Source organism: Protopterus annectens, chromosome 5.part0 (genome assembly GCF_019279795.1).
Source record: "Protopterus annectens isolate FY-2018-M chromosome 5.part0, PAN1.0, whole genome shotgun sequence".
NCBI lineage: Eukaryota > Metazoa > Chordata > Ceratodontiformes > Protopteridae > Protopterus > Protopterus annectens.
The window spans coordinates 1,319,536,066-1,319,553,404 of record NC_056735.1 but is presented as its reverse complement, the minus strand read 5'-3'; the positions used below and the strand labels follow the sequence as shown (position 1 = coordinate 1,319,553,404).

The 17,339-nt window shown below is 38.6% G+C and overlaps 1 protein-coding gene across 2 annotated transcripts in view; it reads left to right on the top strand.

Moving 5' to 3' along the window:
* Nucleotides 1-17,058, top strand: part of C2CD2 (C2 calcium dependent domain containing 2) — a 1,081,249-nt gene extending 1,064,191 nt beyond the window's left edge. The window contains exon 15 of one of the 2 annotated variants that reach the window (XM_044071129.1): nt 16,548-17,058. In XM_044071129.1, coding sequence (XP_043927064.1) covers nt 16,548-16,771 — 224 coding nt within the window. In that variant the 3' untranslated portion in view covers nt 16,772-17,058. The remainder of the gene's footprint in view (nt 1-16,547) is intronic. The other variant, XM_044071130.1, reaches the window with a different exon arrangement.
* Nucleotides 17,059-17,339: the final 281 nt, after the last annotated feature.

Sequence of the window (17,339 nt, the reverse complement as noted above, 5' to 3'; positions counted from 1 at the left end):
AGTTGAAATCTCCCATTCTTAGGGTATTGGGCTGTATTATCCTGTATATCAGGAAACGTGGAGTGGGAATCCTGGGGCATGGCGGGGGATCTGTAACAAGCTACAACCTGGATTGCAGTCTTGCCCAGTATTAGTTGCACTTGGATAATTTTGGATGCATTATGTTGAATGACTAGCCTGGAGGTGTGGATATCCTTAATAAATATGGACATGCCTCCTCCTTTAGTGTTTTGGTTCAGGTTAGGTGGCCGAAAGGTGTGGTATGAGTTATAGTCTGTTAATGCAGTGGTGCTCTCTGGAGCCTTGAACCAGGTCTCCATCACTGCACAGATGTCGATGTTGTCTATTTTAAGGAGTGCCTCAAGTGAGTGCATTTTGAGGTTTAGACTTCTAGCATTGAGTAGCATTACCCTCAGATGTTACTTGCTTATATCTGCTACAGTGGTGAGTTTGTCGTTTGAACCTTGCCTAAAAAAGGCACTATAGGGATGGCCTAAGAGCCTTAGCCAGTATCCGGAATTCCAGCGGCAACGGGTGCAGGCCATCTCTGGCAAAGCATCATGGTCTGTCAATCATGTCGTCCAGGCAGACAGACACTGTATCTCCTTAGAATGACACCTGAAGCTTAGCCAATTGTTGAAGTCAATCATTTTGTCCTTGTATTGTGGTATCATTCTGGGTGACGGCAGGATGCTACTCAGGGCTAGGGTCATACCTGCCTGGGCTACATGATCCAAGAGCTCCTCCATGTCTCTTTTCATGTAGTCCAGGGAGGTGCATCTCAGGTCATTCACGCCAACATGGACAATGACAGAGTCATATTTGTACTTGTGGAGTGACCTGAGTGCTTGCGTTATGTGGCAGATCCTGGCAGCTGACAGTAACTTTCTCCTTGTTTAGCCTGGTGAGTGGAACATCAGTGTGCCTGACTGTAGAGTCACCTATGACTATTGTGTTGGGTATGTTGTTTTGACTTATGGGCTGAGGTTAAGTGGCACACTGATTTTATGGGCTATGTGTCATTTGGATAGTGTTGGGAGGTGGTTGCTTGCGTTTCAGCTTTGGAGGTCTCTGTTGTTTGGGCAGAATTTTATAGAGAGCCTCTGCGAATGTAGGTGTGAGTTTTGGGTTACTATGTGTGGGTTTAGGTGGTGCAGGTTTTGATGGACTATGTCTTGAGTGTAGTGTGGTGCAGGTGTTTACCTTCTCCTCGGCTGGAGAGAGCTTAACTTCCAGTTTTGCTATATAAGAGCATCTCTCACAGGTTGTAGTACTGGGTGGTAGGAGGGGAGGGTTGTCAGTGTACATGAGGCAATTGCTACATTGCCCCAAGATGCCCAGATTCATCAGGTGGACAGGGGAAATACTGGAAGCTGACCCTTAGACATGCCTGCATAGGTGCTTATTAATTTAAGTACTAAAATCTGTTTTCCTCCTAATAAGTGAGGAAATTGAGTGCTGCAGTAATTTGCAGTTTATTTAGTGCTTGCAACTAGTTTTGAACAAGTGCTGAACACAAGGAAACAGTTTTGAATGCTAAAACTAGAAAACTGTCTAGTTCTAAGGGAAAATTAAAAGAGCAGACTTTCTGGCACCGGGAATAGTTTAACCCTAGTTAAACGGCACTGTGCGATGTGCAAAACCACGCAAACACGAGTTTTTAAACAGAAAGATGAAAGGGAGAGAAATATCCCAAAATGGCCAATAAAACTACATATTCTAAGCTGAAACCACTTCTCCAGCAACAGATAGGCTGCTTAAAGCTCTCCACTCTCACTGATGAACAGATAAGCTTCCTTCTATCTTAGTAAGGTCTGGGCAACACAGAAACTACAAAACAGCCCAGAATTCAGCAAAATCTGAAAACCGGACTCTACTGGTTATAGAAATCTTGGAAACGATTAGAGAGAGTTGATTTTATTTTGTTTTGTTTTTTTTTTTTTTTCAAAAATTAAAACAGGTGCAGGAAAACAAACACTTTTAAAGCAGAAAAATGGCTATCACACGAGTGTGTAGCCCTCAACAGTTGAACAGTTGAAAAACACTTAAAAACAATTTTATATATATATATATATATATATATATATATATATATATATATATATATGTAGTGCTTGCTGTAAGCATACAAGACCCTATAGCAGTTGTCCTACAAAACATACTAGGTGTAGCGTTGTGCTGTGTCTTATTTCTTAGATATTATAAGCTCAGTCCATATAGGCAGCAGGATAGCTACTATACCAAACCATATAGAATATGACAGTAGGCAGGATCAGCATTAGCTTTTCTGAGAAATTACATCAAAAGAATACCAGAGTCTAGGTTAAAGGGTTGTGTAAAATATGTACTGTAGGGCAGTAGCAGCTCTTTCTGTTGTTTTGAGTTAATACTGGTTTAGAATACAGTATGGGCTGTGTTAAGTGTAGCTTTGATATTACTTACAATGCAGGAGACTATGGTACTTTTCCCATTAGTTGTTCTTACAAAATGCTACCCCATTTTATGTACTCTCTAGTTTTCCTTCTCCCTTTCACTTAAATTAAAACAGTGTTGCCTGCAAGTGAGACTTTATCTTTTCTTCTCCACCATCAAACTATAAACAGGGCAAGTGGTTTAAAAGGTAACCATTTGTTATTCTGAGACTCATTACTACAAGTCCCAGAAAAAGAGACTGAATGAATAAAAATACAGATCTGTGTGACTGGGATTATACCTCTTTTCTCTGAGGTGTGATGACCTTGGAGTTAGTGTGTGTGAGTGTGTGCGTGCATGTATGTGTGTGTGTGTATATATATATATATATATATATATATGTGTGTGTGTGTGTGTGTATATAGTAAATCTATCTATCTGTTAGTGCAAGAAATCTGGACAGAGCCTGAAAGAACTCGTGGGGGAACAAAGGCCTAAAATAGTGAGTTTTAAATGTTTCTCTTATAAATTTGATTTGAGTTAGCATGCATTTTCTGAAGGATATGAAGTCGGATACTCAAATTTATCTAATTATTTAAGTATATCAGTCCTCTGATCATCTCAGAGATTTACCAGAAAACAACAGATTTTATGAAGAACATACCAAACCGTGAGGCAAAAATCTGGACATTCTGCAAAAATCTGGTAGTTGAGAAGTATATCAAATGTGTTAAGGAGAACATAAGCACTCAACCAGATGTGCACCAGAGCTCACTTTTAGGCTAGATGTAGACAATAGTGTATTTAAAAAGGAGAGCTTATCATAACATCTAGGCTCGTTAAACATAAAATATCATGCCCAGAGAAAACTAAGAAAATCTATAAAAGTACAGAAAGAGAAACGAGAGTCCACAGTAGCAGTTAGCATCAACAGTGATAAAGCCTCACTCTTGTCTGGTAGTAGGTGCTAGCAGTCTTTTCCAGCTTTCTGCCTTTTTAATAGAGTTTTATATTTCTGCTTTTGCACTGAGATAAATGTTTATCTGTCAGTAAGTGCTAGCAGTGTTTCCTGGCTTTCTACCTTTTTTCCCTTGTGGTAAAGTTTTCTAACTTCCTGCTTCTGCTTGCACTGAGGTAGCTCTTTATTTGGTAGCAAGTTGTAGCAGTGGCTTTCTGCTTTTTTTACTTTGTGGTAGAGTTTTCTAATGTTCTGCTTCTGCTTGCACTGACATACCTTTATTTGGTAGTAGGTGCTAGCATTGTTTCCTGTCTTTTTTTTTTTCTTCATTTTTTACTTTGCAGTAGAGTTTCCTAACTTTTGGTTTTGCTTGCACTGAGGTAACTGCTTATTTGGCAGTTAGTGCTAGCAGTGTTTCCTGGGCTTGTTTTATTTTTTTAACTTTCTGGGGAGTTGTTGATGTTACTGGGGCTGTGGATACTCCCAACCAATCGGTTAGGACCTTGTACTGCTTAAAATATCTTGCCCAGCAAGCTGACACGAGTACTCCTTTGGGACCCGTGTTTTCAATTGAGGGCAAACAGCTGGGTTTACTTTGTATGATTATTTTCTGTTTTTTTCTTTCTGTACTTTTAAGGTTAATAGGGCAACAGGTGTTTTATTTTTAATTTTCTGGAGGGTTTATTGATGTTATTGGGCCTTTGGAAGCTCCCATTCAGTCAGAGAGGAGATTGTACTGCGTAAAATCTCTTGACCTGGAGGAGCATGTGCTGGAGTCTTTATGAGACTTGATTAAGTGAGTGAGTGAGGAGAGAGGAAGGAGAGAATGTAAATCTTAAGCTTTAAACTTGTTAGACTTTATTTTACATGGAAGTTAAGTATACAGTTTCTTTCATTAAATTTGTATGTCTTGGAAAACCTTATAAAATCAAATTATCAAAGAATGTGTGCATCGTAAAGCATATTATAAGCAAGGTAAAGATGATACTTGTTCAAATTACACTAAACTACTGGAACTTTTGAAGGCCATTGATAGCAAGTCCTGTAGTGATAATAAAGATTTTTTGTATGTGTCCTTTCAGAAATGCATTTATTACAATTTCTGAATACTTAATTGATTGGAAATCGACTTATGTGTATTTGGATTGCCATAAACAGAATGTTAATTCGAAATTACTTCTGCATAACAGTGTGAATGGGCGTTTAGGTAAGTCAGATTCTCCAGCAAAGAAAGAAGCTAATGGTAATTAAAGAAAGAAGGGGATAAAACGTTCTATTACAAAAAATAATAAAACTCCTAGATATGACAAGGTAGAGAAGCAGCTTGTAAATCTTACTTCTGAACTCCATCTGGAATGAAGTACTACTGATGGGGTAGCCAGAAAGAATACAGAGAAAATAATTGTGTAGATAACCTCAGTTCGGATGAATTTCATGACTCCCTGGATAGCATTGATTCAAGTTCATTGTTACAAGAACATAGGCCTGTGTGTCTATACTCGATAATAATTGTATCTAAATACAGAAGTGAAGTTAATGATACAAAGGCTTTAAGTGAGGTTAGGAGTAATTAAGTTGTAAATTAAGATTGTATAACTATAGATAATTCTCCTTCAGTTGTATTGGTACACCAATCCAATGAATGTAATAAGAATGTTACTATTAAGAGTCGTATTAAAAGGATGTCAGATAGAACTTCATGATACATTAGATTATGTTGATGTTAAAGAAAGTGAAAAGGTAACAGCTCGCAGGATAACTGAATCACATGAAGTATTGATTCTGGGGGACTCAGGATTCAAATCTGTTATTAAAGAACTGTCAAAAATAGGTATGTCCTGTCTTACTGTATCTGCTCTGTCGTTGTTGAGATTAGTGGACACTCTTAAGCTTTTGCAAAGACTGAGACTAGAGAAACTGACATATAGTCTGTATGTAATACATGTGGGGACTAATGATTTAAAACACACTCCCCTGAAGCATTTGATGAACTTGGTGTTGAATATAGTAAGAGTATCTAGAAAGGATTAATGTCCATTATACAATGACCCCCCCCATTAATATTCCAAAACATGCACGCTGATTGGTCAGCGTGCACGATGTAAATCAGAGTTATAGTAATGGAAAAAGGTCCGGTTGCCTGGACTTTTTCCATTAGTATAACTTTTTTTTTTTTTTTTTTACAGCAACGGCGAACACAAGATCTCTGTTGCTTGTTACAACCTGTCTCACCATGTTAAACGAGTTTAACATAGCGAGACAGCTTTTAAAAAAAGCAACGGAACATCTCCGTTGCTTTTTTTAAAGTTGTCTCACTATGTTAAACCCATTTAACATAGCGAGACACTTTAAAAAGCAATGGAGATCTTGCTTTCTCCGTTGCTTTTTTCAAAACTGTCTCGCTATGTTAAATGGGTTTAACCTAGCGAGACAGCTTAAAAAAAGCAACGGAGATTCTCCGTTGCTTTTTTTAAAGTTGTCTCGCTATGTTAAACTCGTTTAACATACCGAGACAGGCTGTAAAAAGCAACAGAGATCTTGCTTTCTCCGTTGCTTTTGCCCACAGCTCTTGATGTACTGCATAAATATACGCATGCGCAGTACATCAGAACTGCTGCAGAATACCCAGACAGCTGCGGAAGGGCAGCAAGGAGGCATTATACAATGCCATTATTTAAGAAAAGTAATTATTTTTTTTCTTAAATAATGTCATTGTATAATAGCAATAACCCACTTCTGGGTGTGGGTAATGCTGGATTTACTAACACTGTTAACTACCATAGAAACAACGATAATTTGTATCAACCATATTTTTAGACTTATCCAAGGCCTTTGACATGGTCAGTCGCAACAAACTTATCAATATTCTTTCCGCTCTAAACCTCAGCAATTCCACCATTACATGGTTTGAAAGCTACCTGACAGGACAGCTGCAAGCCATCCAATGGCAACACCGACTCTCTCCTCTTCTTCCAGTCTCCTTAGGGATTCCACAAGGCTCAATCCTTGGACCACTACTGTCCTGTCTATTCACTATTTCAGGACCTCAGCACAACAAGCCTCTATAGTATAATATGCTGATGACTTCATATTAATATGTGCTGCCCCCACACCAAAACCCAAGACTCCTTTCTGTCAGTAGAAACCTAGCTCACCATCTCTCAGCTAATTTTAAATCCCAACAAAACTAAGCTCCTACTTTTTAGCCTAACCAGATTCCCTTCATCTTCCCAGTCCTTTAATATCTTCTCCAGGAACAAAACTATGATCAACTCAAGCACTCACACTAAACTGCTTGTGGTAGAAATTGACAGCATCCTGAAATTTGATATTCACTTATCCCAAACCATCAAAAAGATTCACAAGCAAATAGCTATTTTATATAGAAATAAACAATTTCTTACAAATAATACAAATGTTACCGTAGCTCGCACACACCTACTATGAACCCTCCTCTGTGCCTCCCTAGTATTAACCATTGTCTGCAAAACAGACCTGAACCAACTGGAATCTTAGTATAATAAAATAGCAAGATTTGCCACTGGAGTGTTACATAGATCACATTACTGTGCAACACTAAAACAGCTTAATTGGCTCAAATTCCCACTGCTTCTACACTTTAATCAACTAACCTTTACCCACAAAAGTGTCCACCAACTTAATAAAAACCCCTTCTCTCCAAAAGCTCATTCAACCATACACCTCAGCCCTCTTTGCTCCAGTAACCAACACCTTCTAGATACCACCAAAGCCAACAACTCAGCTGGGAAATCTCTCTTCTCTAACTATATTCCTAAAATTTGGAATAAGCTGCCAACCCCAATAACTTCTAACAGCTCTCTCTCACAATTCAAAAAACTCCTCAAATCACACCTAGTAGACACCTGACTATGTTCTTGTTACTCCCCTGGCTAGGCCTTCCTGCTTTCCCAAATAATCTTGTACCCTCTTCATATAAATATCAGGAGATGTTAACCTCATCTGTTAAGCTTATACCGCTGTTAATCATTTCAGTGAGACATGTAACAACTACAACTGTATGTGTATAACCCTCACTATTAATTCATCTGCAACTGTAGCAATATGAACTATGATGGGACGTTTGTTCCCAAGAAATGCAATGCATCTCTTCTACTTTTGTATTATTTCCTATCAATATAGTATCATGTATGTTTGTTAAAACTGCTAAAATGTCTGCGACTGGAACTGTATGTATACTAATATATGTTGTTGTTATCCTTGTATTCTCTATGTTTGTTAAACTGCTGAAATGTCTGGAACTGGAACTTTATGTATTCTAGTTTAAGCTGTTATTATCCTTATATCTGGAGCTTTTCTCCTAGGGCCTCCGCTGAAAAGGGACCTGTGTCCAGTTGGACTTTCCTGGTAAACAAGTGTAAAGTAAATAAATAAATGACGCTGTACTACAAATCATGTATAGCATCAATGTTACTAGATGTATTAAAATATACAGACTTAAGAATATGACATTTGTACTGAAAAATGGAAATCTCAAAATCAGAGCAGTTTATTGCTGTTACAATCACAAGACTTTGGAACAGACTTCCTATAAGTTTACACAATTCAAATAGTTTGGGTAGTTTTAATAGGAACCTGGATATTTGGGCTGGTGGCACATGCCATATATTGTGGAATCTGAGTTCTTTGATTGCTAAATGTCCTAAACAAGGTATCTGAACATATGAACAATTAATCTATCATAGTCATATACTGCCAACATGTGATTGTACTGAAAGAAACTACTGAGACTGCAATTCTTTGTTTTTATAGTTTTGTCATTAGAGCCTTGTAGATTCATTTTCCCAGAGAAGTAATCTTTCTAGTATACCTCTCAACCCCTTAGAGCAAGAAATATGGACAAAGCCATAAACAAAAGTGGGACAAAGGCCCAAAAATAGGGACAATTTTTAAATATTGCTCTTACAAACTTAGAAAGTTGATAGAGTAACAGGTTTTGCATTAGCATGGATTTTCTGAAGGTATGACGTCTGAAACTTAAATGTCTCATTATTTTCTAACTTCAGTTTTTAATGATTTGCCACTAATTTGCCAGAAAACCACAAATTTATGAAAAACTGACCAAAAATATGAGTAAAAAATCAGGACATTCTGCAAAAATCTGTACAGTTAGAGGTATGCTTTCTAGGTATGTCCACACTTATCTCTTTGACCACCAATTCCTGATTCTGAAATCTTTCCGTCTAGGTATTACTAGATTTATTATATATTGGAATTTAAATTAGTTCTCTAATAGATCTGTTAGACTAAGACTTGATAATAAATTAACCCCTCTGAGTTCCTCAGAGCACTGCTTTTGGTCCTGATTTAATTCTGAATTAATTTATACATTTTAACATGTTAGTTCACTCTGAAACTGTGCATTCAGTATATTCTGATGATATGTTGTGTTGTAAATATAAAACAGTCAGTTCTCAGTGAATCTGGATGTCATTTTGACTGGCTGAAGTTAATAAGATGCAATTCAGAAATTCTAAAAAAGGCTATACACCTAGGCAGAGGGGATTATATGACTGTAAATGCTCTTGGGTTTGTGCAGTTTAGAACTGAATGGCACCAGCATGTATATGGACTAAGTAGTTCTAGCTGACAGTAAACTAAAATTTTGAAAGCATATTACAGCCTCTTTCATGACAAATGGTCTGGTAAGGTTTGTTTTTCATTTTTTTTAAAACCCCACATGTCCAGGTATTATTTTTCTAGTTTTTAATATATACTTTAGACCACATATTTAGAACCCTGGATGCCCGTCTGTGATTCTGTTCTTCGGTTTCTGATATTAAGACATGTGAGTGAGGCCAGAATTGTGTTACTACACTGTTACAAAGTCTGAATCCTTTTTTCCTATCATTGTTACAAGGAAACTTGATGCTTGTTTTTTAGGCTAAAGATTGTGATCCTTAGGGAGTTCCTTAGGATTTAGTTTTATTATTTTATCCATAATTTGAAAGTAGATTTAGGTTAGAAAACATATTTCTTCTTACTAATATTGATGCTAGTCTTTTTTCTAATAATGTTGCTTCATTCTCAACTAAATTACCATCCTTCTAACAAGATATTTCCTCAGTTATTATTTTTATGTTTATATTTTATTGATTTTTGAGGGATTGAAAATTTAATTGAGAGTGTTTTTTGACTGATAAAGATTGTTGCCTTCATGGCATTTATGTATGTGACTTCCTATACCTTCCTTAAACACATAAGTACAACTGTTTCCACACCTGCCTGTAAAATCACTTTAGTCTTTGTGTGCTGCTGTTGGCTTCTTACCTGGAAATGTTGTAATCGCCTACTTTTCTAGCTTTTGTCATACCGTCCCACCAGCCGTGCATTACATTTTTAATCCTCTCATTTTTAACTTCCTGTTCACAGTGCTAAATGAGAAAGTCTGGTCAATGCATCATATGTTACTACAGTTTTCATTTCTCCATTCCTTATTTTATCACTGATTTCTGGATGTATCAGATGTTTTTTCTCATCTTGTGTTGTTTTCCATTTTATTGCCACTTTACCCATTCTTCCATCTTCATCTGTTTTACCAGCATTTCCTCTTATTATTCATAGATCTTGAATTCTTGTTTATCCTCACTAGTGGCACAAAGAAGAATGTTATGACTAAAACACAAATAAGAGTTCCGTTAGTGGCTCGGGTGCCTGATGATGCAGACAAGGAAGGTGTGAGTGCGAGTGTGAGTGAGTATGAATGAGTGTGTGTGTGTGTGTGTGTGTGTGTGTGTGTGTGTGTGTGTGTGTGTGTGTGTGTGTGTGTGTGTGTGAGAGTGTTTCCTGGGGGTGGTGGGAGGGAGCAGACTGGGCATCTTTGTAATGGAGTTCTGTTGGAGGCTGATCCGCTAAAAAATTAGGCTGTGCTGTAGATGGGGTTGAGGAGGCTGAGAAGGTCTAACTCTCCTATGGGCAAAGGGTGGAGCATGCATTCATGGTTACTCCCCATTGCTCTCCCAACCATTGACAGTGACTTCATCAGGTAGAGAAGGATGTTTAGAGCTAGGAAAAATACTGCAACCCTTAATATGACAATGCTTGCCTGCCCTTTCTCATTTCACCTGCTTGGAATGTCTTTCATCACTTTAGTGGTCAGAGAGAAATGTGAATGGGGAGGTGGGCTATAGAGAGAGAATTCAATGAAGGGCAGAGATAAGACACAAGGTGTGGATATGTTACCTACCTGGGGGGCACTGAGTTGTGATTACGGATTGCACTGTTGGCAGAAACTGTGTGGCCCGCCCTTGGAAACCTGAAAGGTTCAGGATTGGAGGACATCAACAATTTCTTAGCTCAGAGGTGGGTCTAGGAAGGAGTTAGACATTTAAAATTATTTTAGTCTCATATGTTTTCTGTGGAAGGTTGTGAAAGATATGTGGAGTAGTCTATTTTAAACTGACAGCACCTCTATGCAGCAGAGCTCCTGCTAATCAAGTCTAATCGACTTCTGTCAAAGGGTTACAACTGAAACGGATGAACATGGAGACTTTTCGGTTATTTGGTGTATTTGGACATCAGCAAGGTATTGAAAATGAGGAAATTAAAGGATATGTTGTTGAGGTCCAGTTGTTCATGCTCAGAGAAATGACTGCAGTTTAGTGCCACATTGTTTAACACTGAAATCAATACTGGTCAATGTGTTTATGTCTGGTATCACATTAGCAACATCACATAGTTCAATGATGACATTAATGCAACATTGACAGCTGGAGTGACAAACGTCCAGCAAGTCTTGATGCAGCATATAAGATGGGTAGTTAAATGGGATCTGGGATTTAGTACAAGAATGTGTAGTTACACACTATGCTGAAAGGCACTGTGTGTGTGTGTGTGTGTGTGTGTGTGTGTGTGTGTGTGTGTGTGTGTGTGTGTGTGTGTGTGTGTGTGTGTGTGCACATATAGATATAGATATTTTTATATACAGAGGGAACATACATGCTTGGAGTGACAGTTGTAGTAATGACAGACAGCTGAAAGCATCGGTTGGCCCAAATCACTCTTGTTGAAGAGCAAAATAGTTGGCTATAGTTAAAGAAGTACATTCCTGTGATGCTGAAAAATTTTGCCATTGTAAAGTACATTGGTAAAGTCACATTTGATATGCAGTTTTTGTTGTCCTTGCACATAAGCAAAAGGAATCCAAACCCACTGATTAATGTTGACTTTAATCAAAGAGTTAGTGCTTTTGTCACTATAATAGACTTCAGAATAAAAATACAATCACCCAACCACTATTTAAACAAAAAAGAATCATATGATGCCAACTCGTAAAAAAATAAAAAGATACTCAGTGTACCATGAGCATAATAAATGTGGAAAACAATTAGATGCTCGTTTCTTTGAAAAACAATTAATTGATTTTTTTTTTCATTTAAACCAGGCTTCTGGGCTGCATTCAGCATCAGCTGTTAGATTGATTCATGATTTTTCCATCTTATTTTCCCAGTCACCTTCTTGATGGGTGGTAACATTCTTTCAAGAATAACAACAACAAATTTCTCGGAAAACATGGTGAAACTATATCTGATTGTTTGTTTTATTGATGAACCTACATTGTTTGCATGAGCCACATATGCATGCTGGTTTTCCTACTTACAACGCCTGTCTTAATCTTTCCTGTTTCTTAAACCCCTGCCAACCTCTCTTTGATATTTGGACATTTTTAACAATGAAAACAAGTTTGTTAACTAAAATGTGATTAATGAGGTTCCCATTAATAAATATTGTCTAGTTCTTCACAATAAGGTAATACCATACTAGTCCCCAAATCTTTAGAATTACTGCTGCCCTTGTTTTGCTGGAGCAGCTCTGTTTTTTTTTTTTAAATGATTGTGGGAAATCAATGGATCTTCATCCAGAAACTTTCTCAAATATAGATTTGAACAATTCTCATAGATATTCATGATCAAAAACATGCCAACTAAGATTTCTAATGCCTTGAGAAATAAAACCTTGAGAAACTGATGGCATGCCCCTTTATCAGGCCTTTTTTCTGCCTCTAGGGATGCTGGCTAGAAGAATGTTGAAGGCTTTTGGAATTGGTAGGCTCTCCAAATATACTAGAGAATGTGTTCTCATCCTTGGAGTAGCTTGTTTATTTGACATCTGTCATATGCTGTCATACTGGTCAGTACAAAAATTAAGTTGCATTATTCAAGTATTCCATCCTGCTCGCTACCTCCCCCCCATAGTAAAAACAGCCTTTAGGTAGCAAAACTATAACCTTAACAATGTTCTATAAGGGCATTTAAAAATGAATTCCTTTTACCACACCACATTGCACCATTGGAGTAACAGTGGCACATTTTGCTACCCCTGTTTTTTATAGAAATCAAAAAACTGCTGAACAAATTAATCTCAACATTCGCAAGGGTGTTATCAGTACTGATTAATTCACAAATACATCCTAACCCTTGCTAATGAGTTATAGATGAAAATAATTCACACACATCAGCAGTCACCAATAAGTCATTGCCATTATGCTCGTAAAGATTCAAATGTTCTAAAAAATAAAACAAATTGCTAAGTACATGCATCTTGTACCCAAACAGTTTAACTTAAAGCAACAAGTGCTGCCATGCCCTCAGTTGTAGAGCCATCTGAGAATACTAAAAGCCTATAAGCTGGATCTTCCAGTAATTTTATCATACTTGCATAACCATAAAGCTTAGTGGGGACAACCACCCAAAACCAGGTCCATTGCAGCATATTTGGGCACCAGATAGCATGTATCCATCGGCTCCTTATTGCTACTTCCTCACCCACAGTCCTACCCAGCCATTCATGTTTACCATACCAACTTATAGAGTATTTATAACAAACTCCAAGAAGTGCGTGCATGGATAACACTACATATTCCAGACATCTAAGTTGCCACAGAAACCTGGCTCTGCAACGAAACTATGTTATGACTTTTGGCTTATGGGTCACCACAGCGGAACTCCGGTCCACTAATGTTTTGGTAGTGGATTTTTACGTGCCGAGTTACCAGCCCTGATGTGCAACCTTCAACGAAGGCACGCCCATTCATGTATGCCTCCACACAGAAGACGCTCTAGCTGAGAATTGAATGGGACAATGTCTTGCTGTGAGGCGACAAAGCTACCGCAGCACCAATTAAGAAATTGCCCTGCCAGGCTATGACATTATCATATTAGGGAGAGCCAACTGTTAATTCAGGGTAGAGTTAAGGGAATATTTTTTAGCGGAATGGTGCTAGCACTCTGGGATGTACCTATGTAGTTTAGGTCAATAAAGGGATTCAAGAATACCTGAAATGTGAATGGGGAAGTGGAGGTGATAGAGACTTGATGTATCACTGAACTGGACTTTAAAGACCAAGAGTCGTCTTTCACAGCCAGGTGTGTATGTGTATGTATATGTATGGGTTTATTATTACAATCTTGATGCCCACAGTCTTGCAGTCCGTAATATGGAAAGACCAAAATGCTGAAGACCACAGTGTTTAAAAATCTCAAATAGCGAATCCCCCTACCAGTGTGAATCAAGGAAGATGTTCTAGCATGGGCCTACAAAAGTGTGCTCAGGCATGAGGGATAGTACAGCACTAAACAGTGCCACTGAGTAAGGTAGATATCTAGAGTAAAACATGCCTTACCACATAGCTGCCTTACACAGTAGTGTTATACACCATCAGCACGCGTGACTTTGATTAATTAAACATGCAGAAGTTGTTGTTAGCATGACCATATTATAGTAATGTTGGGATCTGGTGCTGTGTATGCTTCCATTGGTAGAAGCTTGCCAACATCATTCTGTGTGGGTATGTGTGGGGGGTGGGGCACGTTGATGTATGGTAGGCTATTGTCTACTCTATAGAGGACTTTGTTGGTGACAAAAAAATTCTCTGTCTGAAAGAGGTGCTGGATTATTTTTCCTGTGCCATTATGTTGCTTAGCACTGTATGCCAAGAAATTTACTTGCAGTGAAGGGAGATCACTTGCCATTACTCCTGCTAACATAAGCCTCACCTGCAAATGAGTAAATGAATGTCGTGTTATTGTAGCAGCATATATTACTAAGCAAATGTGAAAATATACACTTGTTACCACAGAGTTATTTTAACTAACAGTGGCAGTAAACCACTCTTTTAGATGGCATGCATCTTTTAAGCAGTTTTTGGTGCTGCTTGCCGGGGGGGGTATGTAAAAGAAAATTTCCTTTCTTTATTGCCACTAATCCAAGAAGTATTGTTCCTAGTACTTAAGTATTATCACTAGTGACCAAGTCATGAGTATCCTGTGTAATGTATGGCTTGAATCTGAGCCTTTTTTAAAACTGATATACACCGGAGACATAGTTGTATCTAAAGCTGATGCAGGGTATCATCTCTTCAAAACAATTTGTTTCGCTTTCACTAACTTATCAAAAGTAACATTTACATGCTGCTCTGTGGCATAAAGGGATAAAGGCCTGACTGTGCTCCACACAACCTGGGTTTCATTAGTAGCTGAGTTTCCAAGGCATGGCAGGGGAAGGATGCACATGCCTATCTTGGGGGTAGGAGGGCAGATACTTGAGGCTTGGGACGTGTAAAGTGGGATAGTTGGGGGGACATTGGCTGAGTTGCTGTGGAGACAGGACTGTACACCTCATGTCTACATTGCACATCTGCCCATTGGATAGGTACAGGCATGCACAATGGGGAAATAGGAAGTTAGGTTTTAAGTAAAAAAAAATACTTCTCGAAAGGAATATGAAGCTGTACAGGGATGCCTCTATCTCATCACCAGCCCCAAGCATGGGGCAGAGTAAGTCTGGGGGTGGATTTGGAGAGCGTGGTAGACCAAGTCAGCAGGGTGAGGTATTGGTGGCAGTTACAAGGGTGAAAAAGACATAAAAATAGCATTCTCATCAGAAGTATTTCTAATAGCTTTTAGAAACATTCCTCTATTGATGTTGTTAATGTGTTTAAGATGGCAGTTATCATCTCTCGAGACATTATTAACATTCATCTCGTTCCTGTATTGTATCACTAGCTTATCTGTTGTTTTTGTAAATTTAAACTTCTGATCCATATCTGCTGGAGTAGAGGGACAAAGTCATCATTATGTCCCAGGTTCGATTGGCAACTGTGTTACCCACATTATCTGCAGAGGTGCTCCATCTGACCTTGGAGGTGACTGCAAGCTTACATCATTTGCATAAGTCAGTGACAGCCCAACATAAAACCCATTACACACCTAGCCCTATGTGACAGCCCAACATAACACCCATTGCACACCTATCTCTTGGTGACAGCCCAACATAACAACCATTGCACACCTATCTCTTGGTGACAGCCCAACATAACAACCATTGCACACCTAGCCCTAGATGACAGCCCAGCACAACCATTGCACACCTAGCTCTAGGTGACAGCCCAATATAACACCCATTGCACACCTAGTTCTAGGTGACAGGCAAACATAACACCGATTGCACACCTAGCCCTAGGTGACAGCCCAGTGTAACACGCATTGCACACCTAACTCTAGGCGACAGCCCAAAGTAACACCCATTGCACACCTAACTCTAGGCGACAGCCCAAAGTAACACCCATTGCACACCTAGCTCTAGGTGACAGCCCAATGTAACATCCATTGCACACCTAGCCCTAGGTGAGAGCCCAACGTAACATCCATTGCACACCTAGCCCTAGGTGAGAGCCCAACGTAACATCCATTGCACACCTAGCCCTAGATGAACCATCTAAGCATGTGCAAGATGCCCATCGCTACCACTGTAGGTGAACGCACCGCACCTGGCACTTGACTCTCTCTTCCAGAGAGAACAAAATGGCTCTGTGAAGCATCCCAAGGTGTACAGTTGATAGGTTAGGTGATCTCTGAACTTCTTGAAATATAATAAAACACATTACAGTCATAAGGCTTTAATTTAGACACAGCTTTTCTAATCTTGAGATTGGAAATGCAAAATCATCAAAGGAAATAAGAATCTGAATTGTGATTATGTGAAAAATAGATTGTTTGCTGCTTTTATTTGCACAAATCAAAAAAGTCACGGTCCAGGTTGCTAAATCAGTTAGTGATCTTGTCATTATCACATGTTTGTTGTGTATTACTAAAGCCTACTGCTTTTTGAGTTAGTGATCCTTCATTTCTTCTTCCCCTAGGTGGATTTCTTCGTAAAAGTGCAAGGCTGTTTTTCCGTAGGAGACACCCACTGAGGAGCCCAGGAATGAGCCAGTCACATAATGACCTTGTGTATTTACAGCAGCCTCCTTTGTTGGACAAAGAAAAAAAAGGAGGAACACTAAGTCGCATTATGAATAAAAAGTTTATGAGGAACAAAAGCAGAAGCAAACTCAATGCGTTGTTTCAAGAAGCAAGCACGTAATGTCCTGCATCTCTTGTCTGGAACCAGTAGGCAACCTGCAGCAAATTAGATGTCATCTGATAACGCTTTCTCCTAGATAAGCCTTAGGATAGATGGCAGATAAAAAAAAAAAACAGTTAATAGTTCTGCATGTACACTTAACCTTGCACTCTTATGTACATTAGCTAAGAAAATCAGAAAGGGATTTGGTTTCTATAGAGTTTTTGTCTGTATTATAACTGTGTGTGTCTATGAATATATATCTATATATTTATTTCTCTCTCTACACACTATATATATATATATATATATATATGTATAGATACACACACACACACACACACACACACACACACACACACACACACACACACACACACACACACACACACACACACACACACACACACACACATGTAGAACTAAACTTTAAAAAGAAACCAGAAAGCACCTCTTTCTGCCTAGCACTTTACTGAGTACAAACTGAGCTCTGCTTTTCTGTTGGCATTACTAGGATAATAAATGAAGCAGTAAACTCAGGGGACACAAAATGCCTGTTTGGCTTCTTTGACATGCCAGCCTTGATAAA